Raw genomic sequence first — 13,205 nt, 5'->3', positions numbered from 1 at the left:
TGCATTGTTGGATTCCAGTTGCCCTGGTATGGTTTCTCCATGACTGCAATGCCTTGGTGAACTCTTTCACTATGTTTGTCACCGACAGCACTAAAATTTGCAGGGAAGTCTAAATGGTAATGCAGAAAATGAATGGACTTGTAAGCTTGATGCATGTTGTCAACCAGCTGTACATAGTTTGGTGCTCTGTAGTTGCCAAGAAAATTTTCAGCTACATCCTTGAATGCCTTCCATGCAAATTTTTTCCAGTCCCACTAGAAGCTCTTTGAATTGCCTATCACTGATGATCTGTTTGATTTGTGGACCAACAAAAATGCCTTCCTTAACCTTGGCATCAGTTATTCTGAAAAAAAAAACAAATTTTGAAATCCTTCATGGAAATTTTTGTGCCTGGTGACAGCAGCTTCCATCCTTGCAGTCTTGAACTGAGTAATTCTGCTTTTGACTCTGACCAGGTCACTTAACTGAGATTGAGTTATCAGATGAGGCTCTCTCAACATAAAGAATACAAAATCTGTATCAGTATCAGTGTAATTTTCCATTCCTGGCATCTTTGTCTGCCTCCTCTAGGCATAGGCAGAGGTGAAGTTGTGATGATGCTAAATTGTGACTCCATGTACATCTTCAAAAACAGCTTAATTTCTACCTTTGATGTCTCTCCTTTTCCTTTTCAGGGTCAATGTGGTTCTGTTGAAGATCCTGACCTACACACATACTTCGGTTCTTTGCAATGGTGGAACCCATTCCTAAGGGCTCTCAACCAGCTAGTTTTCAATATCCCAAGGATGCAGCCTCAAAGTTGAGCGCACCTTCAGGGATACAAAGTTCCATGGCCCAGTGTGTGGGCTGATTCTAAGCTGGTGTTGCGGGAGAGAACGGGACATCGAGAACAGCGGATCAGCTGTTGGAGGCTCTGTACTCAGTGAGTTGTGCTCCCTCTCTCTCATTGGTGGGTGAGAGACTGTTGCCGATTCTGGAGTCATAGAATTCAGAATAAAAGTGGCACAACAGACTTTTAACACCTTAATCCAGTGAGCTGCTTTCCAATGTCTACCCTCTTGCTGTTAAAGGGGTCTCCTCTCTTTCCCTTTATTAGGGATAGAGAAAGCCTGTGGTAGGTCAAATTGTTAGGTGAATAATTAGTTTTTGTTGTACTGCAGATCATGGTCCTTCTTGTGGGCTTTGCTATTGCATGTTTGGTGTGTGGAGGGTGCCGGTATGTTTTTAGTGGAAATGGGTAGGGGTGGAGGAGGGCTATTTCTTTGCTGCTGCTTGTGCATGGGAGGGAGAGTAGGGGGGCTTTGGGGTTCTAACGTTTTTACTGTTACTCATTTGGAAGGAGGTGAATGTTGTCCGCTTGTTCAAAAAAGGTAGTAGGGATAGTTTTAGTAATGATAGACCAGTGAGCCTTACGTCTGTGCTGGGAAAGCTGGTGGAAAAGATTCTTAGAGATAGGATCTATGGGCATTTAGAGAATCATGGTCTGATCAGGGACAGTCAGCAATGCTTTGTGAAGGGCAGATCGTGTCTAACAAGCCTGAGAGAGTTCTTTGAGGAGGTAACCAGGCATATAGATGAGGGGAGTGCAGTGGATGTGATCCACATGGATTTTAGTAAGGCATTTGACAAGGTACCACACGGTAGGCTTATTCGGAAAGTCAGAAGGCATGGGATCCAGGGAAGTTTGGCCAGGTGGATTCAAAATTGGCTTGCCTGCTGAAGGCAGAGGGTCATGGTGGAGGGAGTACATTCAGATTGGAGGGCTATGACTGGTGGTGTCCCACAAGGATCTGTTCTGGGACCTCTACTTTTTGTGATTTTTATTAACAACCTGGATGTGGGGGTAGAAGGGTGGGTTGGCAAGTTTGCAGACAACACAAAGGTTAGTGGTGTTGTGGATAGTGTTGAAGTTTGTAGAGGATTGCAGAAAGACATTGATAGGATGCAGAAGTGGGCTGAGAAATGGCAGATGGAGTTCAACCCAGGGAAGTGTGAGGTGGTACACTTTGGAAGGACAAACTCCAAGGCAGAGTACAAAGTAAATGGCAGGATACTTGGTAGTGTGGAGGAGCAGAGGGATCTGGGGGTACATGTTCACAGATCCCTGAAAGTTGCCTCACAGGTAGATAGGGTAGTTAAGAAAGCTTACGGAGTGTTAGCTTTCATAAGTCGAGGGACAGAGCTTAAGAGTCGTGGGGTAATTATGCAGCTCTATAAAACTCTGGTTAGGCCACACTTGGAGTACTGTGTACAGTTCTGGTCGCCTCACTATAAGAAGGATGTGGAAGCATTGGAAAGGGTACAGAAGAGATTTACCAGGATGCTGTCTGGTTTAGAGAATGTGCATTCTGATCAGATCTTAAGGGAGCTAGGGCTTTACTCTCTGGAGAGAAAGAGGATGAGAGGAGACACGGTAGAGGTATACAAGATATTAAGAGAAATAAATAGAGTGGACAGCCAGCACCTCTTCCCCAGGGTACCACTGCTCAATACAAGGGGAGATGGCTTTAAGGTAAGGGGTGGAAAGTTCAAGAGGGATATTAGAAGAAAGTTTTTTACTCAGAGAGTGGTTGGTGCATGGAATGCACTGCCTGAGTCAGTGGTGGAGGCAGATACACAAGTGAAGTTTAAAAGACTACTAGACAGGTATATGAAGGAATTTAAGGTGGAGGGTTATATGGGAGGCAGGGTTTGAGGGTCGACATAACATTGTGGGCTGAAGGGCCTGTAATGTGCTGTATTGTTCTAAGTTCTGTGTTCATTCTTTGAGGTACTCTTCTGTTTTTGTGGATGTCTGTGAAGAACAAGAATTTCAGGTTGTACATTGTATGCATTTCTCTGATATTAAATGGAACGACTGAACTATTGAACAATTGACTCCGATCCAGTTGTTTTAGTACTAGAAGACTATTGTCATGAGGCACAGGTCTCATGGCTGAAGGGAGGCTGGTGTATTCAATGCATTACGTGATCCTTCTGCTCTCGTCATATCATCGGGACCATGAACAGCATTGACTTCCGAGTACCCCTAAGCCAAGCTCTAAGATTGACAGGACATGTTGTGCAGCAAATGTGAGGAGCTCAGGCTTTGTCTTTATTGCCCGTTTTACACCCAAAGTAGAGCTCGTTGGTTTTCTGAATAAGAGGAGTCATGCTCCGTCTTTGCAATGGTCCCCGTTTTAAGTGTATCCTTGCCACAAGTATAACAGAAAGTGTTGCAGCAGTTGTAACATTGGCAAGACATTTTCCTATCGCAACTACTCCTGAAAATACAATTACTTCATTATAATGAGTACGCAATATGTTACGCATGTAGAGTATATACATCAATGTGATTACAAATCAATATGCACGTAAACGCAATGCATAGAACGGTGTGTGGTGATGCTCTGTTTGCCTAAAAGCTGTCCTGCATGCAGCATCCACCCTGCCTAAGCATGCCTGGACAAGGCAGAAAACTTTTCAGTTTACATTGTGGGCAACATTTTAATTGACTTGTTTTGTGAATTGAAATAACAAATGTAGGCAACTTTTTTAAAAAGGGTGTGTGATATGGAAACTTCATGCTGATTTTCATGACCAGCATCCCAAAATCCGTAAGATACACCCAAAAGTACTCAGGCAGAAAAACCTTTCCCATCCAGTGTTATTAAAACTTTTTCTTAGCTGACTTTAAGTTAATTAGTTTGTAGTTATTCAATTTATCTGAAAATTTGATGTGGTTAGAAGATGACTAAACATTTATAATTTCTATAAATATTGTGTGAACTACCAGCTATGCTCTGTTTACCCTTGGTTTGATATCTTTGTCCAGAAATTTATTTTTGGTCATAGATAAATTATTGTTACTTTATCTTGCTAATAATCAAGGGTGGAAGTGTCAATTTTATCCAAAAGCTGAAAAAGGCAATGCTTTGTTTATTATATCAGTAGTAAATTCTCTAAGAAAGTTTTATTAACCAAAAATATACCTACAAAAACTACATTGCTCTTATTATTGCTCTCCGTGCCTTGTGGCGCATCAGGTGGCAACTTTGCTGTGTCTTTAGCGTTTGTCTGCTCTTTATGAGGCTGAGTTGCTAGCTCGACGTGCAACCCAGCACGGATGGAAAGCGTGCAAGGAGCTGGCCGCATTTGTACCCAGGACTACTCACCTCGAAGTCCGGTACGGATGCAACTCCACCACCAGCCAGCTAAAAAGCTACATTACCAACAATTTATTAGGTGTGTCTATTATAAACAACACATCTTATACTAAAATATTATTCTTAAATTAGAATCGCGAACATGTTCAGAAATCTCACCTCCTGATTTTCTATGGTCTTTGCAGCCTGGAACAAATACTTGCTACCAAGCCCATCAACACTGTTTACCATGCAATGAGATCATGGCTAATCTTCGATTTAACTTCACTTATCTGGCTTTGTCTTGTATCCAGTAATGTTCTTAAATGACAAGAACTTAACTATTTCACAAAAAAATTAACAATTAAACTACCATTAATTAGAGTTCATGGAATAGAGTTACAAAATTATATTATCTTTATATATGGAAATATGAGCTGTCTTTATTCCTGAAATAACTAACTCTAATTTTTAGGCATTGCACCTTAGTCTGAAGCTCCCCAACCAGGTAAATAATTTCTCTTTATCAATTCCATCTGTTCCCTTTAATATCTTGATAGACTTGACAGAAATTTGAGTGTTCCAATCTGCTTCAGAGTCCTGAGCACAAAATCCTAAGCAGCCTGTCCTGACTATCCAGCCTGCACAGTCTCCACCCAGCTACCAGGAGTCACCTGATACTTGTTTCCAAATCATCAGCTGCAACCCAGCTCTCATCCACAATCCTTGTTCACTCATACAAACCAGCCTGCTCTTAGTTACCTTGTTGCCTTGTCATGTAAAGTATCTGTTCCCTCTTGTTATGTTGCCCCTCGTGGCTTGTTATTTTGCAGTTAATTAATAAAGTATCATTTGCTGCTCAATTTTCTCCACTGCTCTGCTTTAGGGTCGAGCCTCCTCTATATTTCCTGACACAAGTGTGTTCTACCGTAGTGCTACATTACCTGAAGTGATGAATTCCCAATCAAATGTTAAGCTCTGGCCCTAACAACTCCTTCAGATATCCGCAATCTGAAAGAACTATGTGGAAGAGTAGGAGACGAGTAAGTTGCCGATAGCGATCACCTAACCAGCTACACATTTTTTAAAATAGAAGAGTCAAGAGATGCTGGAATCCAGAGTAAAATTCAAACTGCTAGAGGAACTCAGCATGCCGAGGAGCTTCTGATGCAGAAACCGACTCGAAATGTTGACAATTCCTTTCGCCACATATGTGCTCCTTGACCTGCTGAGTTCCTCCAGCAATTTGTTTTCTTATCACCTAATGAAAAACAGACTTCCTGTTCAATGAAGCTTGGGAAGTTCGCTTTGCTCAAATTTTCATACTTTCCGTATTACAACAGTACAGTTCAGAAAGTTCCCAACTATAGCACAAAGGTTCAGAAGTTGTGAAAGATGTCATCTAAATGATCTCTTACTTCCAAGATATTGATTAATCAATTAAAAAATCTTTTGAATTGAGATGTAAGGAAATGACCAAAATAGTATCAACATTTTACTTTGCGAGCCAGAATTAAACTGCCAAGGAAATTATCTTCTTGAAGGCCTTTGCATCAATTTTAAATGTAAATGTCTTTTGGTCTAAATGAATGTGGGTCTAAATGAATCTGATATTTGCCCTGTCTAGGAATTCTGCTGCACAGTATCTCGCTGCAAGACAATCTTCCCCATTGGAAGTGTCTGAGCAGCAGCAGAGACAAATGGTGTTCCAGTGGGAAACATTGTAATCATTATGTAGCTTTTTCAATGGCCTGTTCAAAATGGTGATTTCTATTAAAATCTCCCTGGTGATGGTCCAGTCTTTAACAGTGTGCCCAGTCCTGAATCATTCCATCCAGGAAGATAAATTTGCTGCCCATCAGCTGCTGTAATATGATATATAGTAGCAGTCCTTTCTCAAATATGCCATCTGCCATACTGGGGACGGTACAATAGTGTATTGGTTAGTGTAATGTTTTTATAGTGCCAGCAACCTGGGTTCAATTCCTGCTGTCACCTATAAGGATGATATTGAACAAGATCTTCCCATCTATGAGCTACCTGAAGTGTGTGTCACTGAAGAGCAAGGTGGGAGGTGGAATACAAGTCATTCTTTCAGGGTGAACAAGCCTAAATTTAAAAGTACTTGGTGAAGACAGAAGAATTAATTTAGTGGTCTGCATTTGTACAATCAAGCCCCCTGTGGTATGTGATGCTTCCAATGAGATGCCACACAAGAGCTTGTCAAACAAAATGAGGGAACATTGGGTTGGTGCTGCTACACTGGCATTGATATAGGACTTGTTAACAGACAGGAAACAGAGACCAGGAACACAGGGGTGAATTGCAGGTTGGGAGAATGCTGGTGTGCCACTGCTGTTTGTGGGCTACAACAAGTATCTGCATGAGGGGATATATTCAAGGGTGTTGTGAGGAACATGAAGGGAAGCTTCAGGAAATACATACAGGCAAAGTGAATGGATCAAGATATTTATTTCTATTTTTTATGTAGAGACCCAGCACGGTAACAGGCCCATGCCACACAACACACCCATGTGTCTAATTACCATACTACCCCATAAGGTGTGAGGAAACCCACATGGTCACTAGGAGAACATACAGATGACAACAGGAATTGAACCCAGGTTGCTGGCGTTGTAAAAATGTTACGCTAACCGCTACACTACTGTACCACGCCCAGTATGGCCGATGGAATGTATTGAGGGAAAGAACCTCATCCATTTTGGCAACACAAAATAGAAAGGTGGAATATTGTTTCAAATGGTGAGAGACTGAAAAATGTTGGTGTTCAGAGATACCTGGTACATGAATCATTGAAAACTAAGCAAGTAGCAGTAAATAGTGAGCAGTTAGACATTATTGCAAGAGAATGGAGGACAGGATAAATACATATTATTGCAATTACACATGAGACCACATCTAAAAGGCTGTATGGAAGTCTTGTCTCCTTAACAAAGAAACAATGTACTTATGAAACGAGGGGTGCATCAAAGGTTCACTCGATTGGAACCCCTGGGAACCTGGCCAATGGAGAGGGATTGAGCTCACTGGGCCTCTGCCTTCGCGTTCAGAAGAATGAGAGGCAATCTAATTGGAACAGCAAATTTCTTCCATGACTTTACAGCGTAGATGACAGTATGGTTTTCAACTGCTGACTGTTTTGGAATGGGGATCACAATCTCTGCGTAAGCTGGCAGCTATTCAGGAGCTAAATGAAGTGGAAAAGCTTCACGCACAGGATAATAAGTCAGAAATCAATAGACTTAAAGAAATCAAAAGATATGGGATTAATTGCAGAAGGGGCCTCAATCTTATTGAATGGTCCAGTAGGTCTGAAAGGCAAAGTGTCCTACACCTGCCTCTATCTCTTATCCTCATGGCTTATAGATCCTACAATTTGTGACCTGGCTTCAGTCTGTCAAACAGCTCAGAGGTGCAGAGATTAGCACTACTGCCACATAACTCTAGGAACCAAGTTCAAACAGAAGTTGCTGCATTTATGTATGTTCAGCAGGTCAGGCAACATCTGTGTAAAAAGAAATAAAGTTAACTTTACAGATCAATGATCTTTCATCAGAACTGGGAAAACGTTCAGAAAAAAGATAGGTTTTAGTTGCAGAAAAGGTGGAGGCTTTACTGACGATTCGATAAACACCAAGAGAAAATGAATGACATGGACTAAGAGAGGGTGAAGAAGGTTTGTTACTGACAGATTATGTACAAAAGAAAGTGCAAACAAAGCAAAAACAGAGAGAGAAAAAGGGAAAAGGCGTAATGGGAGAGTGGTGAAAGTAATGTTGAGACTAAAATAAAGGAGAATACTGGGAAATTTGACCATGTCAGATGGCATCGATGGAGAAAAAAAGACTTTTTATTTTCAAAACTGACTGAACATTATAAAAAAGAAAACATGCAGGTGCTGTCATTCTGAGAAACATGCAGAGAAAATGTTGGGGATTCACAAGCTGTGCTTCCTGCATTTTCTGTCTAACTTTTAGATTTGCGGTTTCTGGGATACTTTGCTTTATGATTCCATTGAGATGTCCTTGTTCTTTAGGCCTCATCTCCACATTGCAAGGCCAAGTAATGAAACAAATTGTCAGGTGCTCACAACACACAGTTGCTTATTACTTATATACTTACAGGCCTATAAATTGTAGTTGACTTACCCAGTGAGGATTCTGTGCTGTGATCCATCAGTGGTGCAGAACCGGTGCCAGAACTATTGCCGGATTGAATACGTCGCCATGCCACAGAACCTTGTATCTCCTCAGAGTGCCACCCACATAGACCAGCTTCAAAATCACAAGCTGGATCTAAAGGAAAAATGAAGATAGAGGAATTTACCATGTCAGCCTTGCAAGAATGCAGGATATACCACCTGCAAGATGCACTGCACTTAATCATCCTAAATACTTCAATAGTCCTCTAAAAACTCTAACCTTCAGATTATGGGAACAATATAGCCTGAAGGTTCTCTTCCAATTCACACACCATCCTAGCATGAGAATCCTGGAACTCCTGTACAAAGGCATTATGAGAACTACCCGTCAGCAGAAAGGCTGCAGTGATTCAGGATGGTGGCAGCTAATCATCACCTTACTGAGGCAAATGGGGCTGTTTTGCCTGTGCCGCTCATTGCCAAAATTTGAATAAAGTAAGTACGCACGCCGACCTTTGCTGTTATATTTTCACAGGTAAGTTTGAGAAAACTTTCAGAGTTGAGTAGGCAAAAGCACCATAATTCCTCTATCACAGAGGTTCCCATAACCTGGGGTCAATGGACCCCCTTGGTTACGAGTATGGGTCTGTGGCATGAAAAGTTCAGGAATCCCTGCTCCATGAGGAAGGGTGTTCTAAAGATTTAAGTTGCAATGACCAGAAAACTCCAATGGTCCAATGGTAGAAGGATGCACAAGAACCTTTCTCTCCAATGACGTCCACTCATAAGCACGCTGCACTGTGGAACAGGTAGAAGCTAATAATGCTCTGATTATTGCTCAGATAGTGCAGTAAACAGTCATTGACAAGTGGGCAGTAACATAAATAAACTGAACAACACACACAAAATGCAGAGAGGAACTCAGCAGGCTAGACATCATCTATAGAAAAGAGTACAGTTGACATTTTGGGCCGAGATTAGAGGGTATGTCTACAGGGCCAGTGTACTGTTCTGGGTGTCAGATGTGGGATTTTCAGGAGACTCTCAGCCTCCCTGATGACCACATCTGTGCCAGGTGCATCAGGGTGCAGCTCCTTAGAGACTGTGTTAGGGAACTGGCACTGCAACCCAATGATCTTTGGCTTGTTAGGAAAGTAATAGACAGGAGCTACAGGAAGGTAGGCACCCCAACGCTACAGGAGAGAATTAAATGGGTGACTATCAGGAAGGGAAGAGAGAATGTCAGGTAGTGGAGAACACCCCTGTGGCCATCCCCCTCAACAATAAGTACTCCATTTTGAGTACTGTTGGGGAATGATAACCTACCTGGGGGAAGCAACAGCGGCCATGCCTCTGGCATTGAGTCTGGCCCTGTTGCTCAAGAAGGTAGGAAATTGAAGAGGATGGCAGCAGTAATAGGGGACTCTATAGTCAGGGGGATGGACGGGCGATTCTGTGGGCACAAAAAGAAAACATGGATGATAGTTTGCCTCCCAGGTGCCAGGTTCTGAGATGTTTCTGTACATGTGAGCAGCCAGAAGTCGTGGTACATACTGGTACCAATGATGGAGGAAGAAAAAGGGAGGAGGTTCTGAAAAAAGAATACAGGGAGTTAGGAAGGATGCTGAGAAGCAGACCTCAAGGGTAGTAATCTCGGGAATGCTACCTGTGCCAGGTAACATTGAGGATTGAAATAGAATGAGGTGGCAGATGAATGTGCGGTTGAAGAATTGGAGCAGAGGGCAAGGATTCAGATTTCTGGATAATTGGGACCTCCTCTGGGGCAGGTGTGACCTGTACAAAAAGGACGGATTGCACGAATCCGAGGGGGACCAATTTTCTTGTGTGCAGATTTACTGGAGCTGCTGAGAGTGGCTTAAACTAATATGGCAAGGGGATGGGAACCAGCATGATAGAGTTGAGGATGAGCCAGCAGGTTTCCAAGTAGATGATGGTATAACATAAATGTAAGGAAGGACAGTCCAATAACTGGGTACAAATGCAGACAGAGCAAAGAGTTTAATTGTACCACAGAGACAAGATTCAAAGGGGCAAAGATTACAGGACAGAAGGTGCTGTACTTAAATGCGCATATCATTTGTAATAAAGTGGACAAACTCCTGGCACAAATAGAGATTGGTCGATATGACGTTGTGAGCATCACTGAGTTGTGGCTGAAAGAAGGCGATAGTTGGGAGCTTAACATCAAAAGATATACTTTCTGTCAAAAGGTCAGGCAGGAAGGCATAGGCGGTGGTGTGACTCTGTTGGTAAGAGATGGAGGGTCAGAGAATGGTGAACCTTTGTGGGTGGAGTTACGAAATTACAACGGTTAAAAAAAACATTATAGGAATCATATATAGGCCTCCAAATAGTAGCCAAGATATAGTGCTGAGATTGCAAAAGGTGTTAGAAAAGCTATGTAATAAGGATAATGACACAATTGTAATGGGGGACTTTAATATGTAAAGGGATTGTGAAAATCAGGTTGGTGTTGGATCACAAGAGAGGGCATTTGTTGAATGCCTTTAAAATGGATTTATAGAGCAGTTTATGCTTGAGACTACTCAGGGAAAGACTATCTTAGATTGGGTATTGTGTAATAACCATGATCTTATTGGAGAGTTTAATGTAAAGGATCATAATATGATTGAATTCATACTGCAATTTGAGAGGGAGATGCATAACTCACATGTATCGGTATTGCAATGAACAAAGGGAATTACAGAGACATGAGAGAAGAGCTAGCTCAGGTGGATAAGAAGGGGGTACTGGCGGGGATAACGGCAGAGCAGAGGTGGCTAAAGTTTCTGGGAATAGTTCACAAGGCACAGGATAGGTATGTCCCACGGAAGAAGTTGTTCTCAAATGGCAGGAGTAGGCAACCGCTGCTGACAAAAGAAGGACTACATAATAGCCAAGGAGAGGGCATATAAGGTAGCAAAAGTGAGTGGGAATTTAGATGATTTGGAAGCTTTTAAATTTCAACAAAAGGCAACTTAAGAGGTTTAAGGAGGGAAAAGATTAAATATGGCCTGCTGAAGGCTGGATCTGTGGCATTCAAGTCTGGCAACCCAGGTCTGTACCAGAAAGCCAGGTATAATTTGCAGAAGGCTGTTTCAAGAACGAAGAGACAATTTTGAACGAGGTTGGAGGCAACATCGGATATATGACAACTCTGGTAGAATTTGCAAGACATTACTTCCTACAAAGCAAAACCCAATAGCATGAATGGCAGCGATGCTTCACTACAAGATGAGCTCAATGCCTTCTATGCCCACTTTGAAAGGGAGAATACAACTACAGCTGTGAAGATCCCTGCTGCACCTGATAACCCTGTGATCTCTGTCTCAGAGGCCAAGGTTAGGCTGCCTTTAAAAGAGTGAACCCTTGCAAGGCGGAAGGTCCTGATGGAGTACCTGGTAAGGCTCTGGAAACCTTAGTTGTGGTAACCAACTGGAGAAAGTATTCATGGACATTTTCGACCTCTCACTGCTACAGGTGGAAGTTCCCACTTTCTTTAAAAAGGCAGCAATTATACCAGTGCCTAAGAAGAATAATGTGAGCTACCTTAATGACTATCACATGGTAGCGCACATATCTACAGTGATGAAATGCTTTGAGACGTTGGTCATGACTAGACTCGACTCATGGCTCAGCAAGGACCTGGACCCATTGCAATTTGCCTATCACCACAATAGGTCAATGGCAGATGCAATCTCAATGGCTCTTCACATGGCCTTAGATGACCTGGACAATACAAACACCTACATCAGGATGCTGTTCACTGACCATAGCTCAGCATTTAATACCATGGTACCCACAATGCTGATTAAGAAGATACAAAACCTGGGCCTCTGTACCTCTTTCTGCAATTAGATCATCAACTTCATAACTGGAAGTCAACAATCTGTGCGAATTGGTGATAACATATCCTCCTCACTGACGATCCACACTGGTGCACCTCAGGGGTGTGTGCTTAGCCCGCTGCTCTGCTCTCTATATACACATGACTGTGTGGTTAAGCAGATATCAAATACAATCTATAAATTTGCTGATGATACAGCCATTGTTGGTAGAATCTCAGGTGGTTATGAAAGGGCGTACAGGAGTGAGATATGCCAACTAGTGGGGTGATGTCACAGCAACAACTTCGTACTGAACATCAGTAAGACGAAAGAGCTGATTGTGGACTTCAGGAAGGTTAAGATGAAGGAACATACAAGGGGTGATTGATAAGTTCATGGCCTAAGGTAGAAGGAGTCAATTTTAGAAAACCTAGGACATTTATTTTTCAACCTAGTCCCCTCCTACATTTACACACTTAGTCCAGCGGTCATGGAGCATATGGATCTTGGACCTCCAGAAAGTGTCCACAGATGGGTGATTGATAAGTTTGTGGCCTAATGTAGAAGGAGATGAGTAATACCGCTCTCATTACATGCACGTGCAGGTCAACTCTTTGAGTGATTATGCAGAAAGTTTGAAGTTAATAACTCATCTCCTTCTACCCTAGGCCACAAACTTATCAATCATCCTTCATATACCAATCCTCATAGAGGGATCAGAAGTGGAGAGAGTAAGCAGTTTTAAGTTCCCGGGTGTCAAGATCTCTGATGAGCAAACCTGCTCCCAATATATCGATGCAGTTGTAAAGAAGGCAAGATAGTGACTATACTTCATTAGGAGTTTGAAGAGAGTTGGTATGTCAACGAATACACTCAAAAACTTCGATAGCTGTACTGTGGAGAGCATTCTGACAGGCTGCATCACAGTCTGGCATGGGGGGAGTTGATTGCACAGGACTGAAAGAAGCTGCAGAGTGTTGCAAGTTTAGTCGGTTCCATCTTGAGTACTAACCTACAAAGTATCCAAGACATCTTCAAGCAGCAGTGTCTCAGAAAGGCAGCGTCCATTAT

The 13,205-nt window shown here is 42.3% G+C and overlaps 1 protein-coding gene across 1 annotated transcript in view; it reads right to left on the bottom strand.

The window, feature by feature from the left end:
• Positions 1 to 13,205, bottom strand: part of malrd1 (MAM and LDL receptor class A domain containing 1) — a 359,618-nt gene that overhangs the window by 306,117 nt on the left and 40,296 nt on the right. Inside the window, exon 6 of the mRNA XM_073055307.1 lies at positions 8,294 to 8,440. Within this exon, the coding sequence (XP_072911408.1) occupies positions 8,294 to 8,440 (147 nt within the window). The remainder of the gene's footprint in view (positions 1 to 8,293; positions 8,441 to 13,205) is intronic.

Source organism: Hemitrygon akajei, chromosome 8 (genome assembly GCF_048418815.1).
Source record: "Hemitrygon akajei chromosome 8, sHemAka1.3, whole genome shotgun sequence".
NCBI lineage: Eukaryota > Metazoa > Chordata > Chondrichthyes > Myliobatiformes > Dasyatidae > Hemitrygon > Hemitrygon akajei.
This window is presented reverse-complemented; position numbering and strand designations above follow the sequence as displayed.